This window comes from Mirounga angustirostris, unplaced genomic scaffold, assembly GCF_029215605.1.
Source record: "Mirounga angustirostris isolate CCGP_5_RB_7025 unplaced genomic scaffold, mMirAng1.0.hap1 SCAF_2, whole genome shotgun sequence".
Classification (NCBI taxonomy): domain Eukaryota; kingdom Metazoa; phylum Chordata; class Mammalia; order Carnivora; family Phocidae; genus Mirounga; species Mirounga angustirostris.
The window spans coordinates 89,601,852-89,622,833 of NW_026991710.1; the positions used below are offsets into that span (position 1 = coordinate 89,601,852).

The 20,982-nt window shown below is 40.9% G+C and overlaps 1 protein-coding gene across 1 annotated transcript in view; it reads right to left on the reverse strand.

Annotated features, from left to right (window-relative positions):
• Window positions 1-1,968, reverse strand: part of COL25A1 (collagen type XXV alpha 1 chain) — a 450,625-nt gene extending 448,657 nt beyond the window's left edge. The window contains exon 1 of the mRNA XM_045880612.2: window positions 1,045-1,968. Coding sequence (XP_045736568.1) covers window positions 1,045-1,341 — 297 coding nt within the window. The 5' untranslated portion in view covers window positions 1,342-1,968. The remainder of the gene's footprint in view (window positions 1-1,044) is intronic.
• Window positions 1,969-20,982: the final 19,014 nt, after the last annotated feature.

Sequence of the window (20,982 nt, forward strand, 5' to 3'; positions counted from 1 at the left end):
ATGGATTCTTCAGGAACTCTCTGGTCATATGCTTGATTTACCAGCATTTGAGAGCCTGCATAACTAACATTTACATATGTACTTGGACTTTAGTCAAAAGGTAATAGTACCCAAGCCCTAAAAAAAGAAATGACTACTGACACCGTATAAAGACTGCTAGACTTGTACAATATCTTCCTCCATTCTTCAACTACCACCACCCTCCTCTTTCTCCCTCAGCTCAAGCATATGCAGTCAATGCAAAAACCTGGCTTTAACATGTTGTAGTTTTAGGTAAGCTATGGGCTTTAAAACAGCCACTATCTTATACATGAAGGTCAACTGCTCATCACGTTGTGCCGCAACCACTGCCAAACAGCTTCTCTGTTGGAAGGGCAAGTTCCAGAAAACCCCCTAACTCTAGTCTAATGCCCTCCCTGGTTGTGATAAATGTAACCTAGATTCCTTTCAACTCTCAACTGCAATGGCTCTGCATTCATAAACACCCCTACCACTGCATCCTTTATAAAAAATTAAGCTGCAGGTTTTTTTTTCTTTTTAAACATTGAAAACAAAAACATTTAATGTGGGCAATGATCAATCTAAAAATCACATATAGGGTTATTTCACTTTAAAGAGTGATTACCATTTGTGTATTAATAACACCTATGGCCCTAACCTTCTTATAACATATGAAGGACATAACAGATGTTATCACTGGAAGGAATATTCTCCACAAGATTGGAAAAGATTCTTATGTCACTCTAGAAAACTAAAAAGATAAAATGCCACCCTGATATTCTGGCCACCCTTCCCTCTTTCAGTCCTTCCTATATGTTCAGCATGCAAACGTTAAGAGTGAGGGAAGATGATAGAGAAAGAGAGGGTGATATCAAAGGATGTGCATATACAAATATATGCCAAAGTGAGCACAGAAGGTGGCCTAGCGTATGCACACCCAGCCACACCAAGTATGCATACAGTAAAGGTAGAGGCTGGTCCTGTACACAGAATCACGCCTGTGCAAGATATTATCCACGTGCAAAATACCCCAGCCTTTCACACCTGAGCCAGAAGTCGCTCCACTTTCTCTTGCACCATTGCTTTGAGCTGATCCAGGCCATCTGGAAGCAAATGGATGGAAGGGTCCCCTTTTGCGGATTCCAGAGCAGCGATCCTCGCCTGGAGGTCGTTGGTTTTCACCCCCAGGTACAGACAAGACATCACAGCCACCACTGACAGAAGGGCCGCCAGGGCGGTGCACGGGGGCATGGTCCAGGCACAACGCTGCCCGGCGGGGCTCTGGTCCTCAGAGCCTGGTTCCCGACCCCCACCTTTCCCTGCATGCTTCTTCACCAGCATCGTGGAGGGATCAGTTGCCTCGGCTTCGCCTCCCACTCTCTACCACTTCCAAGAATCTTGAAAGGAAAGAAAAGGGACGATTCCTCCAAAGTTCAGTCTGGGTGGCTGCACAACTATTTGGCGGAGATGGAGCCGGGGCGCGGAGATGGAGCTCCGCTTTCCTCAGCGCCGAGACCAGCAGCCGTGGACCATCCTCTCCGCTTTCTTCTCTCCGCCCAGCTGGGAGTGAAAAGCACCCTCAGTCCCGAGGACTGGTGGCAAAAAGGTAAAAACCGGAATGAAACGCTCCCGGCTGGCCCTCCTGGCCCCTCAGAGGACGGACACCTCGGAAGGGGTCCTCGAGAGCTGCCGCCCAGGGTCCGAGGAACAGCGCGAGAGGCGCAGCGAGGGGCCGCCGCTCGCCCTCGCCACCGAGCACCCGACCTGTTGCGTCTCTGTTAGTTTGCCTTATTTCTACCTATTCAGTGTTTTTCCGCACGCCGACCTGTTTGCCACCTAGATTCAGTTCCAGGCAGAAAGGCTGAGAGAGACCGCGAGAGCGCAGCGCAAAAGGGATGCTAAAAGGGGGAGAAGGGAGAGAGGAAAACGAAATAACCCAAAGAGCAAATTCGAGTGGCCAGGCTTAAGTCGCGGCTGCCCGAAGTATCTCCGCAGCCTCGCGGGTGCGAGCCTTAAATACCCTTCGAGATGCTCGTGTGTGAGTGTGTGTGAGTGCGCGCGCGCTCCGAGCGCGAAGTCCCTCCCCCGACCCTCCTTCCGGCGCCCGGCCTCCAGCCCGGGGCTCCGGCAGCATTGCGCCCCCCTTCCAAAGCCCCGGCAGAAGCCCGCCTCATTAGCATAATGTATTCACCTTCGCCCTGCCCGCGGGCTCCGCCGGAGACCCTCCAAGGGGGCGGAGAGCTCGGGAGGGAGCTGAGCGGGAGGTCTGTATTAGCATAATACATGCAAATAGCGGAAACGGCCACCGTGATTGGAGGGGAGCCTGGCGACCCCTCCCCCTCCACGGAGTAACTTCAGCGTCCCCTAAGGCCACATCTCCCGCCTGGGCCAGGGGCTGAAGCGGGGTCCACTGTGGGGAAGGCGGTAACTCTGGCTTATACTGACGCGGCCCAACGCCCCCTCTTTATCCCTGTTAAATATGGAGAAATGGCCTCCAGGGGGGAAGAAGTGAAGCAGAAAGCTCTAGCTCTCCAAATCTTCACTCAAAAGCAGCAGCGGGAGCTATTGCGATCTCGCCGTGGTGCAACCTTTCCCCCTCCTCCCTCACATTCCCACATGCCCCGAGGCGAAGTGTCTGATGACGCCCGAGGTAAATGTCCCCACTTCCCTTCTCTTCCCACGGCCGCGCTGCAGAGTGTCCGACTAGGGGAAGTTTTCTCTCCCCTCCCCCAGTTTCCTTCTGTCTTGATGGGGCTGAGTCTCCTCCCCGCTCGGTGTTCCTAGTCTGTTCTAGGGTGCTAATGCGTTTTCCTGATTCCCCGTTTTGTGGGATTGAAAAAGGGAGCATGGAGGTACACACATTTCTCAGGATTTAGGAAAGGACTGAAGAATGAGGTCAATTTTTCCTCTTACCTGACTCTCCGCCCTCTGGATCAAATTACAAGTTCTCTAATGGGATTTTTGAAAGTAGGTAATAAGTAGCATTTTACATCTAATTGATTTTGAAAAAAAAAATCTCACCTTTTACTCCAAAAAAGTCCCTTCTTATCTCCTCCTCCCCACGGGAAATACCATATATTTTTCTTATCCTTCTTAAGCTAATGTCAGGTCGATGCTCATTAATGTAAACGATCAAGGAAATACTGCACTAAGCTCATCACAATGTAAAGATATTGCTAGGTATGAAGCAGGGTAAAAATGTTTCATTTGTTGATGGAGAATACAGAAATGAAAAAGGAGTAGGGGATGAAACAGACACAACATCGGAGGAAAACAGTGAATTGTGTTATAAAAGCAAAAGCAAAATTCCTTACAGTTGTGTTACACAGTAGCCTCAAAGGGTGGTCCCAGACTGACAACATCAACTGAGAGCTTACGCAAAATTCAAATTCTGGGACCCCTCCCTACACCTACTAAATCAGAAACTACTACTACTACTGATTCAAAAACAGAGATGTGTGTTGTAAGGAGTCCTCCTGATGGTTTTGATGCGAACTTCAGCTTGAGAACCACTGGTGTAACACCTGACAAAATTGTTTCAAATAGGTTTTCTCAGGGTGCCTGGGTGGCTCAGTTGGTTAAGCGACTGCCTTCGGCTCAGGTCATGATCCTGGGGTCCCGGGATCGAGTCCCGCATCGGGCTCCCTGCTCTGCGGGGAGCCTGCTTCTCCCTCTCCCCCTCCCCCTGCTGGTGTTCCCTCTCTCGCTGTGTCTCTCTCTGTCAAATAAATAAATAAAATCTTAAAAAAAAAAAAAAATAGGTTTTCTCATTTGAACCTCATAACCCTGTGATGCCGGTAAGGAATTATTGGCCCCATTTTATATATAAGGAAACAATTTTCAAGTCACATTTAATTGTGATTAAACGTGTTTCCAAGGAATAGGTATAAATTTTTTAAATATGTCAATTCTTTCTGATTTTCCAATTACCTCTCTAACCATTCCTTTGTCTCTTTTGCAGGTGTTTTCCTCTGCCTGTTCTCTAAATGTTGGTGCTCCTTAGGTCTTTATCTTATGCCATCTTCTAACTTTGTACACAATTTCCAGTGGTGCTCTCAATTACCATCCATAAACTGATGAGTAATAAATCCATATTGTAAGCCCAAACCTCTCTCCCAAGCTCAGACCTATATAGCCAACTGCCTGTTTGCTAATTCTACTTGGATGTCTCATAAGCAATTCAATTTAACCTGCATCTTACCTCCAAACCCTACTTTTTCCTTTGTTTCCCATGTCAGTAAATGGAGTTGCCATCTATACGGTGTCCCCAAGCCAAAATACCACCAATAACCCTTAACTTCTGCCTTGTCCTCCTCTCCTCATCTACCTTAATTCCTTCAATATTTTCTATTGTCCTTAGGATGGAAATAATATATCTTACAAATCACCACCTGGTGTCTGTCATCTCATCTTCCTCATTGCTCATCTTCCCCCTCACACTCTCCATGCCAGCTTCTCTAATGAAAGTATGGAGATAGAGAATGAAGAACTTTCTTTGGGGTAAGGCACTGCTCTTTTGAAATTTCAATGGAAAGGCCACTTTGTGTGTTGACTGATGTTGACAGTAGGTCACACATTTAATTTGGATGATGCAGTGTTCTTCTACCATGCTTTATGGAAATTGGTCATGAGAAGGTTAACAACTCTTTCAAGCTTTCAGAACTGTCAGATCTTAGTAGACAGAGTTGGAATTTTGTGGATTTGGGGTCTTTAATCAGAGGATTCATTTTGCTTTATTTCTTTGGTGGGCACAATACCCCAGAAATGTACCAGTCATTAGCACTAATATTTCAAAACCCAATAGATTTTCTGCATCAAGCCCAGAGAAAGCATGGATCAAGAAAGCTCTGGGGATCTAAACCCATATTGTTCTATAGATTCATCAGGGCACAGTTGTTGTTTTGGTTCCTATGTGGAAAAGGATTCGAAAAGTAAAAATAGCACTAAAAATGATGCAGTCCAGCTGACTCTGATTTGCCTAAGACTTATATCAGTAGTAAAAAAAGGCAAGCAGCTGGTTGCAGAATAGGTATGTGATTGGAAGAATAGGAGACCCCAAAGATGTCCACATCCTATTCACCAAAACCTATAAATGGGGAATGTTTGGATTTGCAGATGTGATTAAGTTAAGAATCTTGAGATGGGGAGGTTTTCTTCTACCATGTGGGTGGCCCCAGTGTAACCACCAAGGTCCTTATAAGAAAGAGACAGAGTCTCTTAATAAGAGGAGATGTGACCACAGAAGCAGAGGTCAGAGTGATATGAATACTAGCTTCAAAGATGGAAGCAAAAGAATATGGGAAGTCCCTACAAGCTGAAAAAGTCAAGGAACAAATTCTCCCCTGGAACCTCCAGAAGGAATGTAGCCTTACTAACCCTTTGATTTTAGAACTTCTGGCCGTTAAAGCTATAATTAATACATTTGTGTTGTTCAAGACCCAGAGTTTGTGGTAATATGGTACAATAGCAATAGGACCCTAATAGAATCTTAATCACAAGAAATCAGTCTTCATCTGCTATAGCATCATAAGCACTGTTAAATCCACTATAATGCCCTATAACTCAAGTAGGCCCTGTAATAACAGTCCCTGTGTCTCAAATGTTTATGCATTCCTATTTTACTGACATGCCCATTGGGAAAGAATTGGAGATATATGCCTTCTTCCATGACATGTAAAATTAGGATGCCCTCCATTGAAGCATATTAAGCAGAATAAAATATGTTCTATTTCTTTGATGCCTCCCATTGGTGCAACTCAAAAATAACCAGTCAAGTTGTAAAGCTGCTCTCATCTCTCCTCCCTACTGTTAGCCTAGTCACAATCATGACCCAGGACTCAACATTACAGCTAGTACTACTGTTACCAATCTCCAGGCCCCTGAAAAAGAGAAATAAACAGATGTCTGACAGAGAAACATGGCAGGAAGTTGACGTGAGAAAGAAGGTGACCAGGAGAAAACAAAAATGAGGAAGGTAAAAGGGCTTTTTAAGTAGGTAGAAGAGTTTTTTTGTTTTTTTGTTTTTAGAAAAGGCAGCATCCACTCCTATTTGCCTCTGAAAGGCTGATCAATAGAGGATATATAGGATGGATGTAAATTAACACATACTCAAAATTTCGGTGTCTTATGTGTATTTTTTTTTTTTTTTTAGATTTATTTACTTATTTAAGAGAGAGTAGGCAGATACTCCCACCAGGGGAGTAGCAGAGGGAAAGAATCTCAAGCAGACTACCCCCCTGAGTGTGGAGCCCCACCCAGGACTTGATCTCAAGACCCCAAGATCACGACCTGAGCCAAAATCAAGAGTCGGTCACTCAACCGACTGAGCCACCCAGGCCCCCTCCAATGTCTTATGTGTATTTAGAAAGATTCCCTGACCAAAATAAATAGCTGGAATCATCATGTTATGCTGTTTTTAGATATTAATTATATGACAGAAAAGTATTTCACTTGGTTAGAAAATATCTTTTAGCACCACTAATTTTTAAGGTTAATTAGGTTCCTAAGACCACAGTTTTAACCAAAGTTCACCACCACAGTTCTCCAACAGAAGTAAATGTATGAGGGGGTTTGTGGCCATCTTTGTACACCCACAACCACCCACAGTGTGCCTTAATAAAGAAAATGGTGGAATAAATTATGTGTTGTATTGAGCATGTTATTTCATAAACTTCAGATGAGAATGTGCTCCCAGAGAAACATCTTTTAAGAAGACAATGTTTCCCAAATAGAATGGAGTAGGCAGTGAAGTGAATTTAGAAGATGCAGTTCTCCCACAGCCAGACAAATTTCAATAAATCACAAACAAATTATAAATATCTTTAGGAGTAGAAGAGCAGAAAAGTAGGATTTGGCTCTAGTCACAGGCTGAAAAATTCCCTTTCAGACAGATCAAGGAACTGATCCCATTTACACAAGCCTGGCTAAGCAAGGGGTTTACAGCTGTATGAATCCAATAATCTAGATAAGACAAGCCCTTCAAAATCCCATTCCTCTCTGCAGCGTCAGTTTAATGTTTGTTCGTTGTTCTGTTTTTGTTTTTGTTTCATTTGGAGGGAGGAGATGAACTTTTTCTCAAGCCTTAAATAACAAGATAATACTAGAGTTTCCCAAAATATGCTGGTTTAATTGCTGATTCTAACCAAAGCAACTTTTCATTGTATGTACCAAATCAACCTTGTGTTGTAAAGTTATGTGAACAGAACATGTTTGTAGCATTGATTCAGATCATGGTTCCAAGCACAGACTCTAAGGCCAGACTGCCTGGTTTATAACCCACCTCTGCCATTGAATAGCTGTGTGACCGGGGACAAATTACTTAAACTTTTCTGTGCCTCAGTTTTCTCATCTATAAAACAAATATAACAATACTTTGTTGCAGTGAGTAAATGGGATGATATGTGTAAAGCATTACAATGCCTAATATTAAGTGTAATGTAAATCTCCAAATGAAGGAGACAGACAGTAACAAATATAACAAATGTTGAGCAATGGGAACTCTCACACACTGCTGACTAGAATGGAAGTGAGCACAAGCACTTTAGAAAACTGCTTGAGGGGTGCCTGGGTGGCTCAGATGGTTAAGCATCTGCCTTCGGCAGGGAGCCTGCTTCTTCCTCTGCCTCTCCCCCTGCTCGTGCTCTCTCTCTCTCTTTCTCTCTCTCTCTCTGTATCCTTGTGTCTCAAATGAATAAATAAAATCTTAAAAAAAAAAAAAAAAAAACTGCTTGGCACGATCCGTAAGACCAAACATACATAAACCCTTTGTGGAAGGATTTTAAAGGGAATAATAACAGTAAAAGTCTGAGAGTCTAGGAATCTCTCTCAGTAGATGCCACATGGCCTTCCAGGAGACTTCAGGTGAGGACTCAAAGGAGAGTGAGAAAAATGTCATTGGAAACTATGAGGAAATAGATTCTCATTATGTAGAGCAGATGTTGCAACACTATTGCTGTGGTAAAATGGAAAGTAGAAAAATGTTCTTAATGAAGTGTGTGACTTAGCCAAGAAGATTCCATTCAGAAGACTGAAGATGCCAACAGGTTTCTTCTTACTGTGTGTAGTAAAATATAAAAGGAGATAGATACAGTAAAGGAATGACTCTTAAACAGAAAGAAGCCAGGAATTGTTGCAACTGAGACATTTTACATCCTCTCCAAGTGACAAGTGATACTAATATTAAGAAATAGCTTTTGGGGCGCCTGGGTGGCTCAGTTGGTTAAGCGACTGCCTTCGGCTCAGGTCATGATCCTGGAGTCCCGGGATCGAGTCCCACGTCGGGCTCCCTGCTCAGCAGGGAGTCTGCCTCTCTCTCTGACCCTTCCCCCTCTCATGCTCTCTATCTCATTCTCTCTCTCAAATAAATAAATAAAATCTTTAAAAAAAAAAAAAAGAAATAGCTTTTGGACAAGATCAAATCCAGAAACTCTCAGAAAGACAGAAAAGCTGAGTATACTATCTTTCGTTAAAATCTCAGAAATATCTGAAGTGATACCTCAGAGAGCTGTTTAATCAAGCAATAGAACATATACAAAGTTTAAGGATGCTATCCCTCAGTGGTCTCAGTATAAACCCAAATAGAATATGACTTATCTCAGTGGAATGAACACCGATAATATTTATAAGAGACCAACAAACCTTTTTAAAGAAAATTATACTGGAGAAAACATCAGCTTGAACCGAAAGAAGAGAGACAGTACAAAAGAAGAGGCCTTTAGACTCTAAAATCTCTACAGGCAGGAAGCAGGCTAAGAAAACTGTGGAGCTGAAAATACAGGATATATTTCATGGTAAAGAGAAAATAACTCAGAGCACAGAAACAAAGGGTCAAAAGGCAAAGCCAAAAGTTATGGGGAATCATTCCCAGGAAGGAATAAGCCTCAGCCCTAATCAAAGAACTTCTTACATGTGCCCAGGTGAATTACAGAAGCTCTGTGAACCAGTGATTCCTGGTGATATTTTTTTCCCACTTTAATTAAATAAGAATGACTAATGCAGTTATTCTATGCCTGTCCCACTATCATATGTTGGGTAGATATGGGGCAGATAACTTGTTTCTTTAGTTCACAGGGCTTTATATGGAAATTAACTGTACTTAAAGAGAGGAACTTGAGGTTCCTCATCAAGGAACCACACCTGAAGGGCCTCATTCACACGTGGATCTGATTTAGGTAATAAAATCTTTGACCTCCAAGCTGATGCTGTTATATCATGTGAATTTGGAGGCCTTAGGAGAGGATGACTGTGTTTTTCTACCTCTGAGGAAAGTAAGTCATCATGTCATGAACACATTCAAAGAGCCTAAGAAGAAACCCAAATGGGCAGGAACTGAAGCTTCTTGTCAGTAATTAGCGCCAACTTGCTATATGTGGATGAAATGGATCCTCCTGCCCCTTTTAAGCCTTCAGACGATGGAAGTACCAGCCAATGTTTTAACTGAAACTTCATGAAAGATCTAGAACCAGAAGTACCCAACAAAACTCCTCCCAAGTTGCTAACCCACAAAAACTGTGAGATAATAAATGTTTATTATTTTAAGCCACTTGGGGGGTAATTATTAAATGATAGATAACTAATATACCACATCCTGAATATAATGCTTAATTTCCCTTGCATTTCTTTAATTTTACTATATGTATATACTCATAATCAATCTAGTATTTAGCTTTATATGTTTCTTAACTTCATATAAATGTAGTATTTGTATAAATGTGTTTTTCTTTCAACATTGTATTTGAAGGATCTATTCAAGTTGTAACTCTCTTCAAATATTTTTACTACTGTACATATGCTGTTGTATGATTATATCACCTGTATTTATCCATTCTTCTGTTGATGGACTTTCGGGTGTCTCTGGTTTTTTTTCCTTTTTCCCCTCCATTTCAAGTAATGTCACTATAAGCATTCTTCTTTACATCTATTTTCATACAGGTGCAAGAATTAGTCTAGGCTATTATGTTAGTTATCTCTTGTGCAACAAATTTTCCCCAAACTTAGCAGCTTAAAACAACACAATTTTATTATTTCACAATCTCTGTATAACAGGGATTTGGAAATGGCTTAGCTGGATAGTTCTTGCTCAGAGTCTCTCATGAAGTTGCAGTCAGGATGTCAGCTGGGGCTGTAGTCATCTGAAGGCTTGACTAGGGCTGGAGAATCTTCTTCAAAGATGGTTCACTCGCGTGGCTCATTCACATGGCAAGAAGTTTTAATTTTTTTCTGATTTTCAGGAGACTGCAGTTCCTTGTCACTTGGGTCTCTCCAAAGAATTGTTTGGATGTCCCTATGACATGGCACCTAGCTTCTGCAAAGAGCGAGTGATCCAAGAAAGAGGTAAAGAAGAAACTTCAATGCCTTTTATAACCAATCTTGGAAGTCACACACTGTCATTTCCATCATATCTATTCACTAGAAGTGAGTCACTAAGTCTAGTCCCTCCTCAAATGGCTGAGGACTAAGCCCCACCTATTCAAGGGATGACTATCAAAGAATTTGTGGACATATTTTGAAACCATCAGAGCTGTATTTCTACTTCATAGAATGTATATATCATCAACTTTGGTAGATAAGCTGTTGTACCAATTTATACACCCACTATCAATACATAACAGTTTCCCTTGCTTCATATCCTCACCACAATGGGCACTGTACACTTTTATTATTTGCTTATCTTCACATATTCTAATAAATTTGTATTAGTTGACATTTCAGCAAAACAACAAAATTAACTCAATTACAGCACTTATTTCATTGCATTGAGCAAAGAACAGAAGATGATGATGGAGTGAGACATGTGGATAATGTGAACATCTGGAGGAAATGTACTGCAGAAAGGGGGAACAAGCTAAGGCCCTGAAATGGGTATATATGTAGTGTCTTTGAGGAAAAGCAAGGAGGTCAATGTAGCAGGAATAGAGTGAGCAAGGGGAGAGCAGTAGGGAGGATGTTAGAGGGATGACAGATGGAAGATAGATCATAGAGGACCTTCTAGAGTTTTGCAGAAAGTTCTATTGGACAATAAAGATCCATATTTGGGAGCCATCAGCAGGTAAATCAGTGGTTCTCAATTTTGGCTGCACATTGAAATCACTTGGACTGTCTGGAGCCTCGATTCTCACTGTCACTTGAGTTCCTCGGCTCTACCGCATGTTTCCTCAGGGCCTCTCCCTCTGCACTTAGTCTCTTTGTGTGGTCTTTTCACAGAGTCTCTCCAGCAGGGTAGCTGGGCTTCTTCTCAAAGAGCAGTGTCATTTCTACCATATGTTAGTGGTTAAAGCAAGTCTTCTGGCTAACACTGTTTCAAGGGGAGGGGACTTCACAATGGCATGAATACTGGAGACATGATTCACTGGGGGCCATCACTCCAACAGAGTACCACAAAGGGAAGTATGGACACTAAAGGTGTGAAGGACAATGAAAAGATGCTAAAATGAATGGGTTGTAGATCGCAGTAGAAGATTTGTTGGAATGAGTCCATTTAAAGCAGGGAGATGGAAAATTAGGAGGTGGCAAGTGGAGAATGGAATACTTGCTATAAGGTTAAGTATTAAAGTTATTGATAATGGCAATGTCTGGGGCAGTGTTTCACAGTCCTGGTGGCACATTAGAAATAATGATGCCCAGGTTATATCCCAGGAGATTTTGATATAATTAAGTTGGAGGAGGACTGTCATTGATATCGCTTAAAATCTTCCTGGGTCATCTAATTGAGAACTAATTCTAATTCTAATCGAGGACTACTGATCTAGAATGTGACCTTGGGTACAAATGGCTGAGGTAAGCTGTACAACAAGATCATCAGGTTAAGTAAAAAACTGAGACACAGGGGTATTGGAATAATCCACTGCATGGACATTGAAATCATTACGGGGTGCCTGGGTGGCTCAGTCGGTTAAGCGTCTGCCTTCAGTTCAGGTCATGATCCCAGAGTCCTGGGATCAAGCCCCGCATCGGAGCAGGCTGCTCCACGGGAAGCCTGCTTCTCCCTCTCCCACTCCCCCTGCTTGTGTTCCTTCTCTCGCTGTGTCTCTCTCTGTCAAATAAATAAATAAAATCTTAAGAAAAAAAAAAAATTGAAGGGAGCAGTGACTGAGACTGGTGAGCCCAGGGCTAAAATATTCAAAGAAAGAGGATGAGTAACTCGGGGTTTCCAGTTTGTGGGTGAGTGACACTACCATTGACAGAAATGAAGAAATATGGCAGAAAAACATATTTGTAGAGAAAAAGTTCAGATTTTTAGAAAAAAATAATATAAAGATATAATATGACTTGAACAACTGGATATCCACATGCAAAAGAATGAAATTGGACCCTACTTCATACCATATTAAAAAGATTAACCCAATTAAAGACCTAAATCTATAAAGTCTTTTTTTTTTAAAGATTTTATTTATTTATTCATGAGAGACAGAGAGAGAGAGAGACAGAGACAGAGGCAGAGGGAGAAGCAGGCTCCCCGCGGAGCAGGGAGCCCGATGCGGGACTCGATCCAGGGACTCCAGGATCATGACCTGAGCTGAAGGCAGTCGCTTAACCAACTGAGCCACCCAGGCGCCCCTAAATCTATAAAGTCTTTAGAAGAAACATTGAGATAAATCTTCATGACCTTGGTTTGGGCAATGATTTCTTAGATACAACATCAATAGCACAAGCAACAAAAGAAAAACAGATACATTTGGCTTCTTCAAAATTTAAAACTTTTGTGTTTCAAAGTTCAAGAACTCAAAGACAAGCCACAAAATGAGAGAAAATATTTGCAAATTGTGTATCTGATATGGGGTTTGCATTTGGAGAATACAAAGAACTCTCACATCTCAATAATAAAAAGATAAGTAACCCAGTTTAAAAATGAGCAAAGAATCTGAATAGACATTTTTCCAACAAAGACACACAAATGGCCAATAAATACATGAAAAAATGCACAACACCATTAGCCATTAGGGAAATATTTATCAAAACTGCAACAAGATACTTCACACTCACTGAGATGGCTATAATAAAAAATACAGATAATAACAAGTGTCATCAAAGGTGTGGAGAAAAATTGGAACCTTCATACATTGCTGATGGAAATGCAAAATAGTAAAGCCACTTGAGAAGAGTCTGGCAGTTCTTCAAAAAGTTAAACATTAAAAAAAAAAGAAGTGAGTTCAACACAGAGTTACCATATAACCCAGCAATTCTCCTAGGCACTCCCCAAGAAAAATGCCAACATGTGTCTACACAAAAACTTGTACATGTGTGTTTATAGCAGCATTATTTATAATAGCCAATAAGTGGAAACAACCCAAATGCCCATCAATGAATATGTGCATGCATGAATGAATGAATAAAATATGGTATATTCATACAATGGAATATTATTCAGCCATAAAAGGAATGAAGTATTTGATACATGCCACAATGCAGATGAACCATAAAAACATCATGTTAAGTGGAAGAAGCCAGACACAAAAGGTCACATATTATATGACTCTTTATATAATATATCCAGAATAGGCAAATCCACAGAGACTAAACATGCATTAGTATTTACCAGAAGATGGGATTAAAAAAAAAGAAGTGACTACTTCATGGCGTAGGGGATTTTCTCCAGGGTGATGAAAAAGTTCTGAAACTAGAGAGAGGTGGTGCTTGCACAACATTGTGAATACCCCAAATGACATTGAACTATACACTTCAAAATGGTTGTGTGTTTTGTGAATCTTACCTCAGTTTTTTAAAAACTTTATTATTAAACCTCTCTTTCAATTAAACCAAGTATTCAACTGAATGAGAACATTAAGATCATCAAAGTTTAGCATCTCATTCATAGAATATATCTACCACAGATATGTATAAACACTGAAATATAATGTGCAATTAGAGTTTATAATCTTGGGAGGGAAAATTTTTTTAAATAAATTTTATTCAGGTCTCCCAAAATGATATATTTGGTATGTTACTCCAAAATCCCTAAATAATTATCATTAAAGGCAAAAGTGCTTGTTTGTGAAAAGCATATAATTTTTCCGGGAGCATGTTGACATCACAAAGAATATTTGAGGTCTCACTTCTTGAGATGTCATTTACTATAATTGACAGAGGATATTTAGCTCATTGCTAACATGATGTACATGTTCTTACTCTTGTCACTAACATGTCTGGATCATGATTAAATGAATTCCTGGAAGTTGGTATTAGATGAAAATCTTTGCAAGTGGATAGAATGTGACATCAGGAAGGGCCTGGCAACAGGCTGTGGGCTAAGATCCAGGCAGGCTATATATTTTAATCACCTCATTTATTCCATTTTCCAGGCCACTCATTATATAGACAACTATTATACATCTTGAACCTGAATAGGAACTTTCTCTGATTTAGGGAACCAAGTCTTACAACAAGACTGATGTTAAGTACAGTTTTGTCAACATGAGTTGGCTACTCTCATGTTATCATAGCAACAAGTCCAATTCAGGGAACCTGACACAACCTCAACTTCACAAAGTTCCTAGATGACTGATTATTTCTTATGAGTTACCTGCTTTGAGTACTATAATCAAGCACCATGTGTAGCCTTGTGGGCCCCTAACCTCACAGCCAAAGTCTCTCCACACCAGCCACCCACCCCCCACATGCAGACATACAACTTACTTCTTGGCCACCTCTGGGACCTCCAAATGCACACCCCAATGACTAGATATGCCCTGTGGAAGATGGGGCCCAAGGAAGAAGCCTTGAAGACCTGGGAGATGGGCTTTGGCACCATTTGGAAGGGAAATCCACTGTCCAGTACCCTGAGCATGGTTGGGAGATGGAGAGAGTATACAGAACCAGCTGTAGTTGGACACATGGCCCAGTAGACCTTTCACTCTGTGGGGAGGGGACTGGTTGGAGAAAGATGCAGCCAGGTGCTTTCAAAAGGTAAAGACCAAAGCATAAGGTTGGTACTACCTCAGGCTAATGTTCAGCACACTCTGTAGAGCTTTAACAGTTCCATTGACCACAGGCTTAAGAATTATTTCACTTAAGATTAGCCTTATCAGTGAGTTACAAAGGAAGGAAGCTGAATGGGGAAAGTCAGAAGCCTGTTCAGGGGCAAAGGGCATGTCACATGAGGTTTCTGACCTCAGATGTTACTGAGCTTCTACTCCTGTCCCTCCAAAGCCCAAAGCACTGCTCGGCTATTTGCCAAGAAAAGCCACATATCTAATGTGGGGGAGGCAAGGACATGGGGAGAGTCCCAGCCAAGGGGCTGTGGGTGAGTCTCCAAGGTCTCCATCTTGTTTTCCAGTCTTACCCCACTTATGGAGCTCTTTCTCCTCTTCTCTGTCACCTCCTACACATGGCTAATGCCCCCAGGCTAAAAGACTTCTTAGTTCACCGATTTATGCTCTTTATTCCTGTTCTCTCAAAGCAATTCCTCACAGCTTGTTAAGTCTTTGATGCTATTAATAAGATGTTTTCTATATTTTGTGGAGATACTTTATTTATGAGAAAGTTGGGCTGAATTATAGTCAACTATCACTGGAGGTAGAAATCCCAAGATGGCTTTCACATCTTTGTTTTTTGGCAAACTGTGTTTCTGTAAATGGACCCCAAGTAGAGCTTCAAGTTTCCTTTGACCAGCTTTGAAAATGCATTATTGAACAAACATTTGTCTAACCAGCACTTACTGAGTGTTGCACTATTTAAAGCACTATAGTAATCTTCAGAGAAGATACAAAATTGAAGAAGATGCAAGCTGCGCCATCAGAATAAGGTATAATCTTGAGGGGGAGTCAGACATGTGTGTAAATAATAAAGGAGTGAGGGAGGAAAGTGAAGTACAGAAATGAACTGAGTCTGGAAGTAACAAGCCTTGAGATTACAAATTGGAACAGAAATGTCATGTTTTGTGAGGACTATAAATCAAAGGTCTCAAAATGGTAGGCCACAGACTGAATTCAGCCCACAAACGTGTTTGGTTTGGCCTACACAGTGTTTTAAAAATAGGAGATTTCCCATTTTAAAAAATCTGGATTTCCATCCTCTGAAAACTCAGAAGATCTGGCAACTGTCCTCATTGCCAACTGGCAGCCATCAACTGAAGCTAAGTAGAAGCAGCTTCCTTAGGGAGAGCTTAAGTTCTTCAACTCACCGCATTTCCCATCAGTCCTCCACTGCCGTCCTTCACCCTCTGCATGTTTCACTTTCTCCATCTAATGAAAAGCACTGTACAAATGCAGCTTCCAGCCCTTCTCGGAATCAGAGAGCAGTGGCCTTCAAGTCCACACCCCCTACACACACACACACACACACACACACACACACTCCCATACACACATTTAACCCTATTTTTCTATATAAAAACTGGAGATGACAAGGCCTCACCACCACCCTCTTTCAGTCATTTGTCTACTTTGTAGGTATTTAAGCTGAGGATCTCTGTGTGTGTTGATCCTGTCCCCACAGAGTTGAAGAAATGGTGCACTTAAGGATTCACCTCTCCTGGTTCTTCCAAAAAGAGAAAAACATCAGGCTCTAGTTTTCCTAGACTATGAGGGAAAGAAAAAAAGAGAATACAGCTTGCACTGCACTGAGGAATGATAAAAGAGAAACTGGACCCTGCGCCTGGGAGTGGGGATAGAGGAAGGCCATGGGCAGCTCAGAGGGAGTTCCAGTAAGGGGCGCCATTCAGGTGTGCGGGAGCTGTGTTATGTTGACGTCTTTGCCAACTGATCACCCAGCCTTTGCCGGAGAAAAATCTCCCACTGCCTCTGTCACCTTCTGAGTACTTCCCGTGGATATACTTCAGCTTTCATCACTGGGAAAAAAAAAAAGATCTAGCTGGGTAGTGAGGATGGCCTTCTCTTTCTGGTAAGGGCTGAGCTGAGGGAGACATACAGGTACATTCCCTGAGATTTCAAAGTATTTTTATGTGTGATGGTTAAATATAGTTGACAGAATAAAACAGCATACAGTTTGAAGTCAGACTAACCTGGCCTTGAACCCTGGCTCTACTCCTCATCACCGGGTACCTTTTCTTCTAAGTTTCACGGTAGCTGCAAGGATTAAACAAGATGATATATGTAAAGTGCTAGGGACAGTGCCTAATATACAGCAAGTACTCAATAATTGTTAGCTTTTATTATTGCTTCACTTTAGATAGGATCAGGTACTGATCATGAAATCAGTACAAATTTTACTTTGGGTCTCTGCTCATCTTAATTATATTCCTGCACTGATGAGAAACTCAGAATTAAATGACAGATAAAAGCTGGTGTACCTGTTACACCATATTTTACATGTAAAAGTCAGAACACAGTTTGAAAAACAGGGGGAAATTTACAAGTAATAGGGCATGTCTTCTATGAGTAAGTGATTTATAAATAAAATGGTAAGTCACGTCATTTTTTTTTTCTAGCCTTCTGTATAAACCGTAAGGCCTTGCTCATGGGCAAAAGAACTTTAAACCCAAGTAGGGTTTGGTAGGCCGTTCCAAGCCACTGTGTGATCCTCTGCTCATACCTCAACAGAAAGTTTTGCTCTCTGACATTCCAGCTTATCCCAGCCTCTGGTCTTACTCATTTGAAATCCATATTTGTGTCTATTCTGACTCAGGCTTGGATCTCCTCATCTTTTCAATATTAATGGTCAGTCTATGTTGTTATTAATCATGACCTAAGGTTTTACCCAAATACTCATTCTATTCCCCTAAGTGATTAGAGGCTGGATACATTGACCATACCACCCTCCCAACTTTTCTTCTTGTTCAAAGCTCTACATCACCCTTTCTTCCTAAAGTTCTTCCCTTATAGCTTGAGTTCCCAAGTTTCCACAGGACCTATATTTATTTAAAGAGGAGAGTAAATGTTTTATTGAAGATTAACACGCATACAAAAATAGAAAACTGCACAAATCATAAGTGTACAACTCCATAAATTTTTTTTCTTTTTTTCTTTTTTTTAGAGAGAGAGAGAGTGCATGCAAGCTGGGGGGCGGGCACCAGAGGGAGAGGGAGAGAGAGAATCTTAAGCAGGCTCCAAGCCCAGTGCAGAGCCTGATGCAGGGTTTGATCTCATGACCCTGAGATCATGGCCTGAGCTGAAATCAAGAGTCAGAAGCTTAACTGAGTGAGCCCCCCAGGGGCCCCAGCTCCACAAATTTTTCTAAAGTGAACACTCCTGTGTAACCCATGTTCAGATCAGGGAACAGTCATAACTCCCTCTCGCCATTCCCCATTTGAGAACAGAGTTTAGACTGACGTGCTTCTTTTTAACTTTCTATACATGGAATCAAACAATACAGATTTGTCTTTCCCTGACTACTTTGCTCAATACTGTGTTTCTGAGATTCATTCATATCTTTGCATATGGTAGCATATTTATTCTTGCTACTGTATGTATTTCTTTGCTTGAATATAACAATTTATTTATCCATTTTACTATTGATGGATATTTGGGTTCGATCCAATTTTTTGTCTATAACAGATATTGTTGCTGTAATGTATTTGCTCAAGTCTTTTGGTTACTATCTACCCACTTCTGTTGAACGTGTACCTAGGAGAACGCTGGTTCATATGATTTGCAAGCGTTCAGCTTTAATGGCTACGGCCACACACTTTTTCAAAATGGTTGCAACAATGTATACTCCCAGCAGTTGTGCAAGAAGGTTCCAGTTGCTCTGTATCCTCCCTAACACTTGGTGTTGCAGAGCCCCTTTTAATTCCTTTTTCATTTGTGCTGCACAGTTCCCCCACCTCCCACTGTATTGAGATAGTTTTAGCTTCCAATCTCACCCTCTATCCCTGCACCCCCACACCCCCAATTCAGCAGCATCCCCGCACTAGTTAGTAGTTACATTAAAACTAAACCCACCCTTGTGGTCCAGGATCTCCTTTGTATGTACTATCAGTAAAGAAGTGACATCATTGGGCGCCTGGGTGGCTCAGTCGTTAAGCGTCTGCCTTCAGCTCAGGTCATGATCCTGGGGTCCCAGGATCGAGTCCCGCATCAGGCTCCCTGCTCAGCGGGAAGCCTGCTTCTCCCTCTCCCACTCCCCCTGCTTGTGTTCCCTCTCTCGCTGTGTCTCTGTCAAATAAATAAATAAAATCTTTAAAAAATAAAAAATAAATAAATAAATAAATAAAAGAAGTGACATCATTGCTCATTACACCGTCCTCTTAGACTTCCCATATTGCATCTTGCCTAGCTTGGAGCTAGTTGACCTGAACAGTCATAGACATGTCTTTACACCTGGTGCTAGTCCTGTGAATGTGAAATTTTATAAACCTTCTATTTCAAAAATATTGCTGCATTAGATCCAGAAGTATAAAGGACCTTTAAAATGATTAAAAATAAAGTGACTGGGAAGGAGATAGCAATCTTAAGGACCTACTACTTTACAGCAAGCATGACTTCAGGGCCATAATGTTGGAGATATCATAGAGTGAAGGATTAAAGCAAAATGCAAGTGTATGACATCAAGGCCCTCTAAGATCTGCTTCTTATTAAACTTAGCCAAAAGAGAATCCACTCACATTCTTCTTCTCCTAAATGTAGTTCCTTTTACTAGAAAAGAGATCACATAAATTCTAATGTATTCCATTTCCTTCTAAAGCATTTCTCAGTGCTAAATTCAATTTTTTTCCAAAAGCAGAGGACAGATGAAACATTTCAAAGAAAACACTTCAGGTAAAACATTATTTTTTTTTTTCAAATTTACATTCATGCTCATGTATTCTTTAGTCAAAATGTTTGAGCACCTACTTAATACACATAGAATTATGAGGAATAAAGTAGAGGATTACAACACGCCTGGTTTCAAATAACTTATGGCTTATGAGACATAAGTAATAAATATTTGTAAAGAAAACCTTTATTTGTAACCCCCAACTTTTTGCTCTAAGGAAAAACGTCCTTAGTTTTTTATCTCTTCTGGGATAAAAACCTTTATTATTCACTTGGACTATAGCAAAGTAATCTCAAATTATTCTTCCAGAAACTATTTCTCCCTCGATTAAGAGATTTCCATCTACTAGTTCCCATACCATTATGCATTTTTTCAAAAATTGGGTTTGACTATGCTCTCTTTTGTAAATAACCAAAAGCCAGAATTTTATCTCTATGTAAGTGAATCTCTTTCTATCTCTCTCTCTCCTTTCTGATTGTGAAAGCTAGGAAAAATGTCAGTGGTTTTTGAAATCCTTATATAACTCAATATTCCAATTTGAATGTGAATTATAAATCTTTCAGAAAGGGTCAGTTTTACCATCTGGAGTGCAATAATATAACCCTTAACTTTAAGCAATGATTCCACAGAGCTAAATTTGGGCTCGTTTTCTTTTTGCCATTTTTATAACTTTTGTCTGTAGCAAAAGAAAAATGCATTATTCCATTGATTAAATTAAATGCCTCTCTTCCAGCTATCTTTAAGTCTATTAGACTACTAAACCACCATTTGTGGTTTTTAATTGACTTTTCCTAGACTTCATTTAACCCACATACACACAAGTCACTCTATTCTCCCCTTGAGTCATGCATTTAGGTCCTATTAACACTAATGGAATTTATATGCATGCACGCTGAGGGAGAATAAGCCCCTTAAACACCTTTTTAATGGAACAGTTTTGTTTCTTTCCATTCCTCTTCACACTCTCAGTTTGGACTTTCTCTCACCAGAACGTGCTTCCAAATAATGTAGTTCTGATTTCTTTTATTGATCATTCCTGGAAAAAAGCGGCATGACTAAATCATTACTACTGTATTAGATTTTCTGGTTTCACAGTGAAATTCACATGTTGCTTTCGTTCCAGTCCCGTAGTTTCCAGCAAATATATTTAACCCACAGAATTTTTTTTATCTTCCTGAAGGCTTGACTAGCCAGAAGTCAGTTAAGATAATGAATATTTACCCAGGAGGCTAAAGATTTTTCCACCTTAACATGAAAATAAATAGGCATGTTTTCAGCCTCGCCCACCTTACAGTGTTTTTATTTGTTTACATTTTAGGGATTTTTTTTTTT